General features: G+C 62.6%; 1 protein-coding gene across 2 annotated transcripts in view; it reads left to right on the top strand.

Moving 5' to 3' along the window:
* Positions 1-1,423: 1,423 nt before the first annotated feature.
* Positions 1,424-15,891, top strand: part of TUNAR (TCL1 upstream neural differentiation-associated RNA) — a 33,438-nt gene continuing 18,970 nt past the window's right edge. Inside the window, exon 1 of one of the 2 annotated variants that reach the window (XM_059661393.1) lies at positions 1,424-2,014. In XM_059661393.1, the coding sequence (XP_059517376.1) occupies positions 2,003-2,014 (12 nt within the window). In that variant the 5' untranslated portion in view covers positions 1,424-2,002. Of the gene's footprint in view, positions 2,015-5,139; positions 5,352-15,891 lie in introns of those variants that run through there. The other variant, XM_059661306.1, reaches the window with a different exon arrangement.

Here is a 15,891-nt window from a genome sequence, read left to right as displayed (position 1 = left end):
TCCTGAGGAAGAGGAGACAGGTGGTTCTGATTGCACAGCAGGAGTGGGGGGCCTCAGAGGAGCGGGGAAGGGAGACCCTCACCCCCGCTGCCTCAAAGGGCAACGGTGGGGTGTGGGCGCCTGAAAACCAGGAGGCCTGGCTCTGGACCCGGTTCTTCTTGAGGCCCCGGTGGACCTGGGCAGGTACCTTGCTCATGGGTAAGAGCTGTACATGGGCAGCCTCCCCTGGCCTGTGAGGTCTGTGCTTGGGGAGGTCCCAGCCCATGAGGAGACAGCTTCCGGCCCTGCAGCAGGTACCTGCACACATCCTTGGAGCGTCTGGTGTGCCGGTACTTAGCTATGAGCTTTGGGGACAAACAGTCCATTTTACCGAGGCTATTAGGTAACTTGGGAACATTCTATGCACTGCAGGCAACTGGAAGGGAGCGGATTGGAATTCTGGTCTAGGAGGCCCCAAATCCAGGAGCAGGATGGCTCCTGGAAGCAGGTTATAGGCCCCCCGGGTGGGCACCTGGACGCGGGGGTGGGTAGGAGCCGCCACGGGGCTGTGGTGGGGGGAGGTGATCACCACACCGCTGCCCTAGTCGCCAGGGAGGTAGAGAAGCTCCGAGCCGGAGCCGGGGCTGAGCGACCCGTGCTCCCTGATGAAGAGACACTCAGCGCGGGAGCAACATGCTGGGAAGGAGGGAGGGAGAACCAGAGGAGGCGGCCCTCCCTCACCTGCGTCCTCTGGTCCCCCTGTGCACCACGCGGGTGGGAGCATCTCTCTCTCTCTCTCTCTCTCTCTCTCTCTCTCTCTCTCTCACACACACACACACACACACACACACACACACACACACACACACACACGCACACAGCCACCTTCCTTGCGCCCCCGCCGAGGCCGGGCCCATCCCCTGCTCCCCTGCCTGTGGGCGCAGGCCCTCCGCGGGCCACGCCGCCGCCACCTGCTGCTGCACCCCCGTCAGGGGCAGAAGCATCTTCGTGCCTCCCCACACCCGCCCCCGCCCAGCGCGGGACCCCATCCTCCCGGGCCAGACTGGGGCCATGTCTTTGGGGGGGCGGGGGTGCTCCCCAGCGCGGCGGAGGCGGCGGAGGGAGGAGCTCAGCGCAGTCGCCGCCCCTCCGCCCGCGAGCTCCCCTCCCCGCCCTCGGCTGCCGCAGCCCCATTCCTCGCGCGTCAGCGTGGCTCCCGGCGCGGGTCGCTAGGTAACGGGCTGGCTCCGCAGACCCGGCGCTGGGGAAGCCCGCGCAGCGTCAGCAGCTGCGGCGCCGCGGGGCGGGCGCGGGGGACGCGGACCCCCTCCCCCCCGGACTGCAGACCTCGCGGCGCGCAGCCCCTGCCCGGGTGCCCCCCCGCTCCCCCTTCCCCCCCCCCCCACCGCGACCGCCGCCGCGCCGCCGGGAGCCCCTCCCTCGCAGGGACGGGACGCCGCCACCCGCCCTCCTCCCCGCGGTGCGCACGGCTCTGGCGGCCGGTAAGCTGCGCTCTGAGGCCAGGGCTGCGGCCGCGAGACCGGACACGCGCTAAAGTTTCTGGGCTCAGCGCCTCCTGGGCGCGCCCGGCGCGGTGGGTGGGGCGGCGCGGTCCCGCCGGGTGCCTGGCCTCCCCGGCCCCGCGGGTCGCCGCGCGGCGCGCTCTCACGGTCTCTCTCTCCCTCTCTCTCTCTGCCTTCGCGCTGCCTCCACGAGGTCCTCCCGCCGAGCCCCCGCGCGGGGCATGAGGAGCCCGGGGGCGCCGCCCGGAGACCACCCGGCTTCGCGCCCAGCTCGCCGTCCGCGCGCAGCGACATGAGCCGCGCGTTCCGGGTCCCGCGCCCCGAGGCCAGCCCCAGCCGGCGGCAGCCAGCGGGCCGGCGCTGCCCGGGAGAATGAGGCGGGAGCCGGCAGCCTCCTCGCGCGCCTCCTCGTCGCCCTCGCCTTCCCCCGGCTCCCGCGCCCCGGGCCAGCGCCGGGCTGTGGCTCCTGCGTGCCCCGCGCACCCCCCGCCCGCCTCCGGATGCGCTGCTCGGTAAGCCAGGCCCCGCGTCTCGGGAACAAAGCCCCTTCCCCCGCCAGAGGCCGCCCCGGAGCCCCCTGCCCGGCTCCCACCGGAGCCTGAAACCCTGGCGGGGCTTCCGATGGACCCCCTCGGTTTCCTTCTCCAAACCCCGCCCGGCGCTGAGCGGCTGGGGCTCCTAGACCCAGCGCTTCCTCCGCCATCGGAGCAGAGGCAGGCTGGCCGCGCAGGCGGAGACCTGTTTGGTCTGGATGAGGCTGTGTGCATGCCTCCCGGGTTCAGACTCCTGTGTGTGTGTGTGTGTGTGTGTGTGTGTGTGTGTGCGCGCGCGCGCACTGAGGTGGGTGGGAGACACCTCAGATCTAGTGACCCCGTCATGGGGGTCCGGGCTGTGCTGGGCCCTGCGCCTCAAAACCACCCCAGGAAGTAGGCTCCCTTCTTCCATGGCTCAGGTTTGGAAACTGAGGCCCAGGGGGATTGGTTGAATGGCTTAATCAAGGTCACAAGGCCATGAAGTGGAGACCAGGCTCGGATCCGGGGTTCTCTTTCTACTGCTCCCCAACCTGACCCCTCTGTCACAAACACGCCGCCCCACTTCTCCTCCCCACCGCTTCCTCCCGGAGGCACTGCATGTGTGGAGACACTTGTGTGAGGAGCGTCTGCTGAGAGGAAGGGAATGGCTGGGAGCCCCGGTCTCCGTCCACCCCTCCCTCACATCTGCCGACCCCCCTTCTGTGGACTGAGTGTGAGGCAGCGTCCCTTGCGATGGAGGATAGCATGCTCCCTGCGTCCTGTCTCCTGGGACCCTGCTTCTCCCCGGCCACCTATAGGGTGGGAGGGCAGTGTTCGCTTCCTCCCGTGGGCCCCTGGCCTGGTGCGTGCCCAGCACATGCTGCCTTAGACCTGTGTCCTGAACCCTCTGCGAGTGAGGGCTGACCGAGGCTGTCTGCTCTGGCCGTGTGAGCCGTGGAGATGTGACTGGATGGCCACCATGGCCACCGGCAGGAGTCCACCCTGTCGGGAATTTCATCTGGCTCCGCATTTGACAACTCTCCTGGTCAGCAGGACCTCCCATCGCCCAGAGGGAAAGGGCAGGGCTGTTCATAGAGATGGGAGACCTCCTGCGTGCCCCCCCCCGCCCCCCCGTTCTGCAGCTTTGGAGGGGTTGCTGAGTGCCTTCAGGTGGATCCTGCCGGGGGAAGCCATGCAGAACCCCTTGGTCCCGGGCTGAGCGCCGGCCTCATCAGTTGAGTCTCCACGCATCGGGCTGGGCTGCCTGCACACGTGTGCAGTGTCGGTGTTGCAGGGAAAGCCGCTTAGCCGCGCGGGGCCTCGGTTGTCTGGTTGGGACAAGGAGCAGAGTCGGACCCGATGACCTCTCAGATGCCTCCAACTGGGCGACTCTCAGGGTGGGCCACGCTGGGCTGCCGGCCCGCGCTGGGGTGGGCGCTGGTCGGACACGTCCGTGGACTAATGGCTCCGCACCGAGTGGGTTGCTGATTTCCCGGAGGAGGCTGTGGTGGGGAGGGAGCTGCGAGGTTCGGGTTCCACCCAGAGGAGGTGCCGCCTGGACGGTGCTCGGTGGGTGTTTATCGGGCTGAAGCGCGGTGGCTGTGAAAGGTCCCCGGGTGCCTCGTTGGGTTGTGGAGTAGGTCCGGCGTTTCATTTGGAGAGAGGACACTGGCCTCTAAGAACTGAGGCCGTACAACGCATCAGCTAGTTGTCCAGCCGGCCTGTCCCTCCCAGAAAGAACCCGTCACAGCCGAACAGACCTTCTGGGCGTCAGCAGTTAGGGCAGGTGGAGAACGTGAGCTTCAGACTCTCCCCTCTGTCGTTCGCTGGTGACATTAGTGAGAGGGGAAGCCGGCCTCGGCGGGGGCAGAGGGACTGGGGCCAGGAGGGTGGTGGGCACAGCGTGTTCAGTCTGTGCCTGTTGGTGACAATTAAATACACCAACTTGACCTATGGGCCCTGCGTGGGGCTGTGGTAGGTCTTTTAAAAACGTGGATTAAGGAAGCTTTTCACTGTTACCGAATCCCACATGAAAGGAACACGTCTCATCTTTTCCCCCAGAAACTAAGCTCTCGGTGGGTTTTGTGACTGGAATTCACAAAAGCAGAGCAAAGCTTTCCTTTTGGACAAGCGCGGAGGGTGTGAGCATGGCGAGGGATGCATCCTGTGTGGCCGCGTTCACCTCTCAGCCCCTCCTGACCAGCGGGTGAGGTTGTGAATAGAAATGATTGCAGAGAAACAGTGTCCCTGTAGTTACTTTTGAGAAGGAGAATGTACTTAAGAAAGGATGGTTTCTGTGTCACGTATACTACGACTCACACCCCAAACCGGATTGCGCAGGAGAGTGTCCCTCCCGCCCTGTAATTTCATTTATAATTAATCCGCGCTCTCCCATGTATTCTCCACTCCGCTCCGGCATAAAGATGTGCAGGCGAGAACCCGTCCTCCTTTTCAATACGGCTTTGTCTGCAGGGCTCACGCGCCGAGCTCTCCCACCACACAGAGGCCTTGTGTGGAAACCAGTTGTAGGCGCCTTCGATGGCTCGGGGGAGGACAGGCAGGGTCTGTATCGCAAACGAAGAGAAACAGCAAGGTGCCGCCCCGTTAGCAGCTCAGTTCTAACTCGGAGTCCAGGTCGCAAACTCCTTTGCCGGAGCTGGCGAGCCCGCCCGTGAGCGCCCAGGCCGGTGCTGCGACCTGTGTCCTGTGTTAGCCATCTGCCTGGGGACCGGTGGGGGGTGTCGGGGAAGATAGCAGCCTCCAGGGCCAGAAAGCCCGCATGTGTTTCTGACTGCTGTTCACGGGCTTTGCGACCGAGGACACGTTTTTCCCCTTCCGTGGGTCTCAGTGTACACATATGCACTGTGCGTGTAGGTTTGTGTGCGTCTCTGTGTCTCCGTGCACGTGTTTAAGTTAGCCCCAGCCGATCCCCTCCAACCGAGAGCTGGACGAGGCCTCGGAGTGTGGGTGCAGCTGGTTATTAATAGCGCCAGGATGCTCCGTACTGTAAGGTTACGTAACCGTTTCAATTAGACAGCCACACAAACAGGGAGGAGCAGGTCACGATTAGAGAGGCTACGCCTCACCCTAAGTGGGGACTCTGGGGTGTGACAGTGAAACTTCCACCTTAGAGGCGGTCATCCCAGCGTCCCCATCAGGAAGTCCTCGCACGGGGAGTCGCGGCCCGCGTCTGAGAGGGCCGGGATGAGCCGGGACCCGCGAGGGTCGGTGAGGCAGGAGCCGCCAGAGCCGTTATGTAATGTGGGTCCGTGGGCTGGCGGGCTGGCGGTCCAGGGGACCCGGAGTTTCCGCCTCTGTCTCAGGCTGTTCCTGGAAGGTAAGGAGGGGAAGCCTGTGATGACTGGTTGCGGTTTTTTGGGAAATGGAAAGCCCTTTCGTGAGAGCCTGCGCTAAGCAGCAGCGGGGACCCGGGAGAAGTTCTCCCGTTTGGCGCTGGTGTTTTGCTGGGTTCTCTGTGCAGCTGCTGGAGCCCTGAGGTCTGTGGTCTGGGGTGCGGCCGCTGTCAGGTGAGGCGGCGGAGAGGACAGAGTGGGAGAACGGAGCCTCGGTCCTTAAACTCTGCCCTCACCACCAGCCAAGCACAGAGTACCAGCCCCTCTCTCCGGGAGGAGCCCAGCTCCGAGGGCGGGAGTGGGCTGCCCAGACTCCTGTGATCTCCGAGTGGCAGGACCACGCACGATCTTGGCTGCACTCTGCTGGGGTTCCAGGCACCCCGGCACCTCGTTTCCACTGCTGCTGGCAACCAGGGAGGGCCCTTCATCCCGAGTTTCCGGGTAATACCTCGGCACCAAGAGGAAATGGGCGATGCTTTTGGGTAACATATGGGGGTGGTTTGGCTACCGAGAGACTTCCGAATCCCCAGGGATTTCCGTTAGGACATTGGATTGTGTGCGTGTGTATGTGTGTTTTTTGTTAATCCTCACCCCAGGATATTTTTTCCATTGATTTTTTTAGAGAGAGTGAAAGGGGGGGAGGGAGGCAGGGGGAGGCCGAGGGAGAGAGAAACATCGATGTGAGAGAGACACATCCATTGGTTGCCTCCCACATGCGCCCCAACCGGGGTCAGGGACCAAACCTGCACCTTTCAGCCCCGAGGCCAGCCTTGCTCACGACCTGACCTGCGAGTGATGCCTTAACCAACACGACCCTCCCTCCACCTGGCTCGGGTTACTAAGCCCTCATGTGCCAGGAGCATCACGCTCTGTGATGGGTGATTAATGAGGAAAAGCAGACAGAATGAGTTGGAAAACTCAATTACGAGTGAGCTGTCATCTCTGAAAATACCCCAGTGTCCCAGCAGCCAGCTCAGTGTTCTGATGTGGTGACTCGGAAATAACTCCGCGGGTCCCAGTGAAGCCCAGAGTGTCTGCACCTCTTGCCCCGGATCTACAGAGAGCAGATGCGCAGTCGCTTCAGCCCTGGGCCCGATTTCTAGTACGTGTGCGACTGGATGGCAGACAACGTGCAGGGGGCCACGCAGAGGCCCGGGGTGGGGTGGGGCGGCAGGAAGGCAGTGAGGCCCCCGCCTCTGGCTTGCGAGGGCGACGAGCAGTTACTGGACACGGTGAGGAGAAGTGACGGATGTCCGTTTCCTGCGTGGGGAATCGCAGGGTTTTCGATGCCTCCGTGCTGCCCTCCTGTGTGGCGTCTGACACGTGTAATGACGGTGGACCCCGCGTCGGACGCCCACGCCTTGCGAGCCCTCACGGTGGACCGGCAGCGGGTCTCGGACTTGACGAAGCGAAGTGCTGCCGCGGGGGCACACTGACGCCTCGGGTGGCTGGTGGGGGTCAGGTGGGTGGAGTGCTCCCAGGCCGCTCAGTTTCGGGATCATCGGCCGCTACTGTGAAGTGCGCCTCGTGTGACACCCGCGGCGGCAGGCAGAGCGTCCCGACGCCTCTCGCTTTCCGTGACCCGGGTTTCCAGTCTAAATGCTCGTCTGGTCTGCGGTCCTGACCACACGCCTCCCATCTGGCCAGATAAACCGTTCCCGTCCATATTGGCCTTGAACGTGACCACCCCCCCACCCAGAGATTTTTTTATGCCTTTGATACAGAAAATGGGTGATATTGACAAGCACCTCTTTTTTTATCCTCACCAGAGGACATTTTTTCCATTGCTTTTAGATAGAGTGGAAGGGAGGTGGTAGGAGAGAGAAACATCAGTGTGAGAAAGACACTGATTGGTTGCCTCCCACACGCGCCGGTCCAGGGGTCCAGCCTGCAATGGAGGTGTGTGCCCTGGACTAGGAACTGAACCCCCGACCTTTTGGTTTGTGGGCCGACGCTCTCACCACCGAGCAAACCGGCCAGGCTGACAATCACCCTTTAATGAGCAGCGGCAAGTCTTACGTTTTTAGAGAAAGTGAAAGCGCCTTAGGAGCCCAGTGCTCTGTGACGAACGGATGCACCAGTGCCTGCCGGCCGCTGAGAGAGCAGTGTGTGGACTTCTGGAAAAGCAAGCCCAGCTGTGCAAGGCTCGGGCCCAAGGTGGGCGTGGGAGCCCGCACCGTGTTCTCCGTGCAGAACGTGGGAGCAGAAAGATGCACCCGGTTTCTAAGGGGGAACGTGGAGACTTTCCTCCGTCGGTTCAACCGACAAGATCGCCGTTGCCTCCGGGAAACCTGTGGATGCCGACACCGCGTCCACGCGAGGGCTGGCTGCCTCCGACCGGCTCCGGGACACACAGCAGCCGGGGAGCGGCTGTCTCCCTGTGCAGGCGCCGCCTCCGCCCTCGGCTGGGCCTCCCCTGGTCCCGCCTCATCGCTGGGATCCCCTCCCACCGGCCTCCCATCACAGGGGTTGGTTGTCACAGACTCACAAGGATGTGCGGGCCGCCAGCTCTGCTCTGGGCGCCGGGCACTGGGCCTCGTGTGGACAGAAGGCGGCTGCGGCTCCTGGTCCCGCAGACTTGGCTGCTGCGGGGGAGCAGGGAGAGCCAGGCGCCCTGCTCGGCACCGGGCCTTCTCCCTCCTCTCACCTGGGTGCCAGGGGACAAGCTGCGCCCCCCCCCCCCCCTCCGCTGGCTCCCTGGCTGTCAGGTGCAGGGACGGGGCCCCTGCAGCGTTTGACAAGGGTGACCTAGGGTGAGTCCGTGAGAGCGCGGGGAGCTTACTGACACAGGCTCCCGGCTCCTGGTGCAGACCCATAGACTCGGAACCTCAGGCGGGGACGAGCACCTGTGCTGCTCACACCCTCCGGGTCATTCTCATCCCTGAAACCCGAGAACCACGGTCCCCACAGGAGGCTGCAGATGCCCCTCCTGCCCCAAAACACCGAGAAGGCGGCCCCTCCAGGCGGGCACTGCACCCCCACTCCCAGCCAGGCCACCCGCATCTCCCCACCCACTCTCGCTCCCCTCTGCCGTTTGCTTTCAGGTGGGAGTGAGAAGGGGCCCTTCCAAAAGGCCACCCCTCTGCTCAGAGCTCCCCGAGTTCCCTGAACCCCAAGAGCAGGGGCAGGGCCTCTCGGAAGCCCCGGGGCCTGCACCACCCGGCCTGGCTCTGGCCACCTTTTTGCTACCTGCCTCTTGCGTCCCCCTGCGAGCCACACTGGCCTCGTGCTGGTTCTAATCCCACACGGCTGCCAGGCGTCCATCCGTGAGCTCCGTGGGACCCAGGCACTGACCAGGCAGGTGCTGGGGGTGGGGGGCGGGGTGGCGAGGAGCTGCGTTCTGTCCCTTGCCGCCTGGACCACCCTCGCAGACAGGCGGCCGGTGCTCTCTAGCTCACGGGCGCGAGCTTCAGCCCCTGCACCTAGTATAGGTGGTTTCAGGCAGCCCTTTAACTCCGGGCCATTTTATAGGGTGACTCCCCTCTGGACCAGATTGTCCCCGTCATCCTAGAAATCTCTTAGAGGAAGTTTCTAGAAGTAGGCTGAACTTCCCCCCACCCCACCCCCACTGCTTTCGCAGTTCCTTCGGCCGCTGTTAATCCAGGGGCCCTGCCCTCCCTCCTCTCTCTTCCTCCACAAACGTCCGCAGAGCGCCAGCCACGCCCAGGCACCGTCCCGGGCCCCTCAGGACACGGGAGACGTGCCCCTCTGGGGAGTTGGTGGCCTCGTCTCTGGCTCCAGCTCTTGCTCCCATGCAGGTGGAGCCGTGGCGCCTGGACAGTGGTCCTCTGGCCTCTCCCGGCCCCATGAGGGAGAGGGGCTCTGGCCAGTTCCTCCTGCGGCCTGGGCCAGCAGAGGGCACTTAGGACTGTCGGCCTCCTGGTGAGTAGGAGGGAGAGAGGGACCGTCTGGTAGGCTTCACCGCTGAGGCCAGCCGAGGGCATATGGGTGCAGCTCTATGACAAGGAGGTGGTAGACGGGATACGAGGTCAGGACATGGCGTAGTTCACAGCCAGCCCGCCCCGCAGTGCATCGGCCTGAGAGAGGCCGTGAGGACTTCTCACCCTCTGGGTCCCGCCCGTGGGGGATGCCCCTCCCCGAACCTTAGGGAGGGCGGTCTTCGCTCTGAGCATCAGCCTTCCTGCAGGTGCTGCAGTGGACGCGACCCAGCCTCTACCCAGAGGCCAGGCCGGGTGGTGTGGGTGACGGCGGTAAACAAGATGTTCCCGGTCTGCAGCGGACCCGGCGGCGGGGGGAGCGTGTTATGTAACTACCTGTAGCTAATTAGGGTGGAAGCTAAGAAGGCAGAGGAGGGAAGGATGGGCGTGGAAGGGGGAGGTGGAGGCATCTGACATGAGCCTTGAGAGATGAGGAAGGAGTTTGTCAAGCAGAGATGCAGCGTCTGGACCGCTGGGGCCGGGGGAGCAGGTGGTGCCTGGCTGCGGCATCCAGCTGGGGAAGCGCAGGTGCGTCCGTCCTGCCCCCACGGGAGGGGTCGTGAGTGCCAGGTAAGGGGTCTTACAGGTGATGGGGAGCCATGGGAGGTGTTGGAGTGAGTGTGGGTTCTAGAAAGACGGTCCTGTCTGTGTTCCCCTGCAGCCTCTGTACGGCAGGGAAGATGTGTAAAAGGTCGAAGACGGTGCCCTGTGAGGGATGAGCTTGCCTGTCTGGGTGTGACTCCTGCCCTGTTTCGCTGGTCGCACTGGCTCCACTGGTCTGTGCCTACTGAGTGTTCCTCCGGGCGCTGCTGCCCAGACCCCCGCTCCACCGACCCGCCGGGGCCGGGCGGGGGAGCGAGGCAGCGTGGCTCTGGCACCTGTTGCCGGGCCGCCGTGGACTCCGGCCAGTAGGAAATGGAGCGGGCAGTGCCCCAGCTTGATGCACCGAGCGGGGCTCCTGCACCTCTGCAAGCGCATGCGGGCTGCTCCTGGCCTCAGAGCGGTGCTCCCAGACCTACATCCACAGCGGAGAATCCAGGGCACGCGCCCGCCCGCTGGCTTCCCTGCGCGGCCCCCAGCGCCGGCTTAATGGGCAGGAAAGGGGGTCAGTATCTGTCGGGAACCAGAGCGTGTGGCCATTTGCTTGGAAATCAACAAGCTGGGGGCGGGGGGTGACTCATGCAGAGCTGGGGGGCACGTGGGACACGGGGAAGAGTGCTCCCGGGGTCACTAGTGGTTAGGCCACCTCCGTCCTTGACCTCCACCCTTCCATTGCTCAGGGAGAGAGAGAGAGAGAGAGAGAGAGAGAGAGAGAGAGAGAGAGAGAGACCGACCTGTTCCACAGGCCATTGGGCAAATCCTGAGCCACTTCTGGGGCGTTTGTCCTGGCGATGAGCCTTCCCAGGCCAGGCTGACGGCCAAGTCGTGCCCAGAGCAAGGCTGCCGGGGCGGTTTGAAGAGCGGTGCCTGCGGGAGAGTTCCCGAGAGTTCCCGCCCCAGAATGTGGGCCAGAGAAAGGCATGCAGCTCCCCTCTCTCGCCAGCCCCTTTTCTAGGTCAACACACGGAGGAGGCCCCGAGAGGTGAAGCGACTGGCCAAGGTCACCCGGGGGGCTGGGAACTGGGCATCACATCCTCCGGAGGCGGTTCTGGTCCCTGAAGCTGGCCGCGGCCGTGCTGGCAGGCATCCCCGTGGAGATGGACAGGGCGTACGCACCGCCTTGCCACCAGCCACGCACGGGGCTGTGGCTTTCTCCTTGTCCCGCTGCCTTTCCTCTCGGAAACCAGCCCAGAGCCAGGGTCCTGGGACACGGGAGCTGAGGGGGCTGGGCTTGACCCCCTGGGATGCGCTCTCTGGCCCTTTGCCGTTGGTTTGATTGCTGAAGCTCTCGTGGCTGCTTAATGCCAGGAAGGAGCAGTGTCGGCGCAAATGTGTTCTCAGGATCTAGACATGGAGAGAGGTCGGGCTGAGGGCCCTGCTTGGAGGCCTGGGTAGCATAAAGCCCCATAAATTGTCCCCGGAAAGCCTGTCACCCTGGCTTCCAGAGCTCCCTGTAGTGCCCGGAGTTTAGCCCAAACCTCCCTGCGGCGTCCCCATCGGTGCCTCTCCTGTGAACTGCCGTGTCCCTGGATCTCAGCACCATGGACAGAGCTCGCGGAGCCCATGGCGCCCAGGCTCTCAGGTCCCTGAAGGTGCAGGGTGCAAGGTAACCTGGCCCAGCCTCTGGAGCAGCGGTTCTCAACTTGTGGGTCGCGACCCCTCTGGGGTTCGAACGACCCTTTCACAGGGGTCGCCTAAGACCATCGGAAAACACATATATAATTACATATTGTTTTTGTGATTAATCACTATGCTTTAATTATGTTCAATTTGTAACAATGAAAATACATCCTGCATATCAGATATTTACATGACGATTCATAACAGTAGCAAAATTACAGTTATGAAGTCGCAACGAAAATAATTTCATGGTCGGGGGTCACCACAACATGAGGAACTGTATTAAAGGGTTGCGGCGTTAGGAAGGTTGAGAACCGCTGCTCTGGAGGGACCTGGCTCTCCTGGCTGTATGTTTGCCTCCGTAAGTGGGTTCTCTTTAATGCGTGAGAAGCTGCCGGCAGCCCTGCTGGCTCACTTCAAAGCAGTAAAACCGTCAAGGCTCTATCAGGCAGGTATACACCTACCGTCCCGTTCATAAAACGCGCCGTCACAGCCCTGCGCCGCGTGTGGGGATTGGACGAACTTCCCCAGGTTATGACATCCCAACCTGGGGAGCCTGTGTGTTTGATAAGCCGTCCGGAGGGGCTCCTGCGTTGTTGCAGTTCAGAACAGGCGCAATCTCCCTGCCGGAAAATGTCACAGAGCCTCCCCCCCGCCCCCCGCCCCACCCCCCGTTTACTCGTGTCTGCGGGAAAGAGGAGAGCAGACGATGAAAACGACCCTCGGTGGGTGGGATGCTAACGGCTTGGAAAACGTGTGGGTGCCGGTGGGGATTGCTGGGAAGACATGGTGAGCGCCTGACCCCGGTCCCTCTGGCTTCCCTGGGAGGGACCCAGCGCCCCCCAGGTGGAGAGGCCGTTTACTCCATGGGATTTGGGTGGCTGTCACAGCCGCGTGGGGGGGGGGGCTGCGTGTTTTATTCGAAGCTGTTCTCGGGGTCAAACCGTGGCGCATCTAATTCACTGTGTGATTCTTGGACAGTTTGCTCTCGTGTTTCCAAGCCCTGCTTTGGCCATAAGAACAATTGATGGTAACCACAGCTTTTATCGACTTGGTGCTTACTCTGGGCAGAAGTCCTTGCCATCGACTTTTTCATTTAATCTGAGCAACAGCTTGATAAAAAAGTCACTTGTTCCCATTTTACAGATGAGGAAACTAAGGCACAGAGACTATTGATTGTGCATATGAAACACCTCCATATGGTGGCTTCCCACACTAGCCGTCCTTCGTTTTGCTCCCGAGTCCGGGGGCCGCTGGGCTCAGCGAGGTTGTTCTAGTTGAGGCCTCCCGTGAGGTCGCAGTCAGACGTGGCCGGGGCTGGAAGTATCTGGAAGGCTTCCTCACTCACACCCCTGGCACCCAGCTGGGAACGTGCACACAGATCCTTGCCTCCAGCCACAGGATCTGTCCATGGTGCTGAGATCCAGGGCTCCCGGGATCTCCTTGCGGTCCCTCCGGCAGGGGGCCAGGCTGTGGCTCCGTGTCTGTGTCCTCAGGAAAGGAGAGCAGGGAGCAGGTGTCGGTGTCTCCTTTTGTGGCCGAGCCTCAGAAAACAGGAAGGCCCGCTCCCGGCATGTCTGTTCCACGGAAGCAAGTCACTGAGGCCACCGCCGGGAGCCCGCGTTGGGGAGAGGAGCGTGAACAATGTGCGCATGTTTGCCGCCACCACAGAGCGTAGGGCATCGCACGACAGAGACGAGGGGGCCGTTAGCAGGAGCGGAGGGGAGTGTGACTCAGACGGTCAGGTCCTGAGCACCTTGGCTGCAGGAACCCGAGCTCTGTCAACTCCTGCACCCTCCCCCTCACCGTGCACCCCTCCCCCTCACCATGTACCCCTCCCCCTCACTGTGCACCCCTCCGCCTCACCGTGCAGGGCTCCCCCTCACCGTGCACCCCTCCCCCTCACTGTACACCCCTCCGCCTCACCGTGCAGGGCTCCCCCTCACCGTGCACCCCTTCCCCTCACCGTGCAGGGCTCCCCCTCACCTGGCAGAGGTCCCCCCAAGAAGCAAGCACAGCTGTGTGAGCCCAGGGTCTGTGTGTTTTGTTCAAGGGGACTTTGATGCAGCCGCAGGGCAGCCGCCCCTCCGCACCCCGCTTCCTCCCCGGGCCTCCCTTCCCTTCACTGGGGCCGGGGCCTCACTTTCTGGGGCCTTGGGCACTCGGCCCCCAGGGACCACTTCCTCCATGAAAACGCATCAAAAGTCTCTTCTAAGTAAAAGTTCATATTTTTTCCTTCTGATTTTAAAAGAAATGGAAACATTTTCATGGGCCCTGGGCACTGTGCCTGCTGCCAGCTAATGGAGACATGGGGCCTGCCTTCCTCTCCCCTCCCCTCCCTGTCCTTCCTCCTCCCCCCCCCCCCGCCTCCTCCCCATCTTCCCTCCCTCTCCCCTCTCCCTGCCCACACTGCTTCACTCTGCATCCTTCGCAGGCCACCCTCCTCTCCTGCACAGAACCCGGTCTTGTCTCTGTCCCCTGGGCCAGTCCAGGAACTGGAACAGCATGTCCCCGTGTCCTGGGCCTCCTCTCTCCCCTGGGCCTGCAGGGAAGGGCCGAGCTTGGCTGACGGACCTGAGCCCAGACTGGCCCATCTGGTTTCCACTCGTCTCAGAACACAGAGCCCTGGAAGGTCCTCTGCTCATTTCCCGGAGCCTTCGGCAGCGGCGGCTCAGAGGCCGGCTTCTCTCTCCTCCCGGCTGCTGCTGGAGGAGGCCGTGCGTGCGCCCTGATTGGCATGTGGGGCGGCAAGAATCCCACACACACCCTCCGACCGGCTTATGCTCAAACTCTCATCCGTCCAGAAACTTATCATTCCGCAATTGCTCTGTGCCAACAGGAGGCACTGCCTCTGTCCTCGTGGGGCTCAGAGGCAGAAAGACAGGAATCATGCACAGGAACGAGCAGTGTCTGACCCCGAATCTGCGTCCCGTGAAGGCCAGAGCAGAGCCAGGGGCTTCCTGAGGGAGAGGGAGAGTCAAATTTTAACCTGCCCTCCATCACCATCACCATAGGATACGTACTAAGAAAAGTAGGAAGCCCTTACGACCAGGATTTTCAAAAATAAATTATCTTTAAGTCCCATTTAATTAAGTTTAATTAATTGACATGTATATACAATCACGGGTATTATTCTTGGACTTTTCATTTTGCCAAAGACAACTAGGGCTTTGGTCGGTGCCCTGACCTGGTGTGCGGGCCCACACTGGGGACGCAGGGTGTGTGGGCACCAGTGGCTCAGTGGCCACAGGCTGGCTGCAGGAGAGCCGCCCTGCCTGGCACAGTCCAGTCCCCAGTTTCCTAGGGGCCCCGTCACAGCCCTACCTTGTGAAGAGGACAGGAGGCGCAGGGAGGCACTGGGCCCTGTCCAAGGTGGCACAGAGAGCCAGGGCAAGGGTGGGGTTCATTCCAGGTTGTTGAGCCCTAAAAAAGGGTTCTTTCTGGTGAGGGACGTGGGCGTTCCATCTCTTGCAGAGGCAAGCCCGTGATAGGGGCGCGCTGACTGCGGAATGAACAAGTGTTCCGTCTGTGAGGGAGGGGCGTTGGCTCAGCCAGGCCTGGAAGCAGAGGGCGGCGGGCATCGGCCAGAGGCCGAGACGGAGTCTGGGAGCAGGGGGAGCCAGGCAAGGTTGGGGTGCAAGGAAGCAGCGGGGCCCAGCCCGTGACTTAGAAAGACAGCCCTCCTGCCAACGTGAAGGGTGGACCAACATTTGCAAATTAGACATCTGCGCCGGCAGACACTTTTCAGCAGAGCGAATGTCTGGCCTGTGCAGATGCACCCACACTGGCTGGTGTCTGAGCACGCATCTCGGTCAGGGAGCTCGCCGCACCAAGGCCCCACCGCCCGGGGCGGCCGCGAGAGTGACCGCGACTTGGAATGCTGATTCCGGCCTCGGAGAAAACCCCAGGCTTTTAGAATGACTCTCAGACTGATGCACATGTGGCGTTTCCTTCAGAAAGCCCTTCCGCTGCCCAGCCAGGGGGGCCACCCTCTGGGGAGGGGGGCGGGGCTTCATGGCTCAAATGACAGGCGAGGAAGAGGCTCAGGCTGCCTGGGGAGCCCCGCCCGGGTCATGTAGGTGGATGGGAATGTGAGTCCCTCTGCTGCCAAATTCTCACCCCAAGGAGTTCGTGCCAAGCTCCCAGCCCCATTTGGCACAACCCACACAGGTGAGGGGGATGCTGGTCTTGGCTGTCGTCGTGTGTCCTTGCTTAGCGCCATGAGGCCACAGCAAAGACGTACTCTGGAGGCCAGGAGGCCAAAATCAAGTCGGCAGGGCCCTGCTCCCTCGGGAGGTTCTGGGGTGGGATCCTGCCTCGCCCCTTCCAGTTTCTGAGGGTGGCTGGCTGGCTGTGGAGAGCGACT

This window comes from Myotis daubentonii, chromosome 1 (assembly GCF_963259705.1).
Source record: "Myotis daubentonii chromosome 1, mMyoDau2.1, whole genome shotgun sequence".
NCBI lineage: Eukaryota > Metazoa > Chordata > Mammalia > Chiroptera > Vespertilionidae > Myotis > Myotis daubentonii.
The sequence above is the reverse complement of the archived record's forward strand: the minus strand, read 5'-3'. Positions and strand labels throughout refer to the sequence as shown.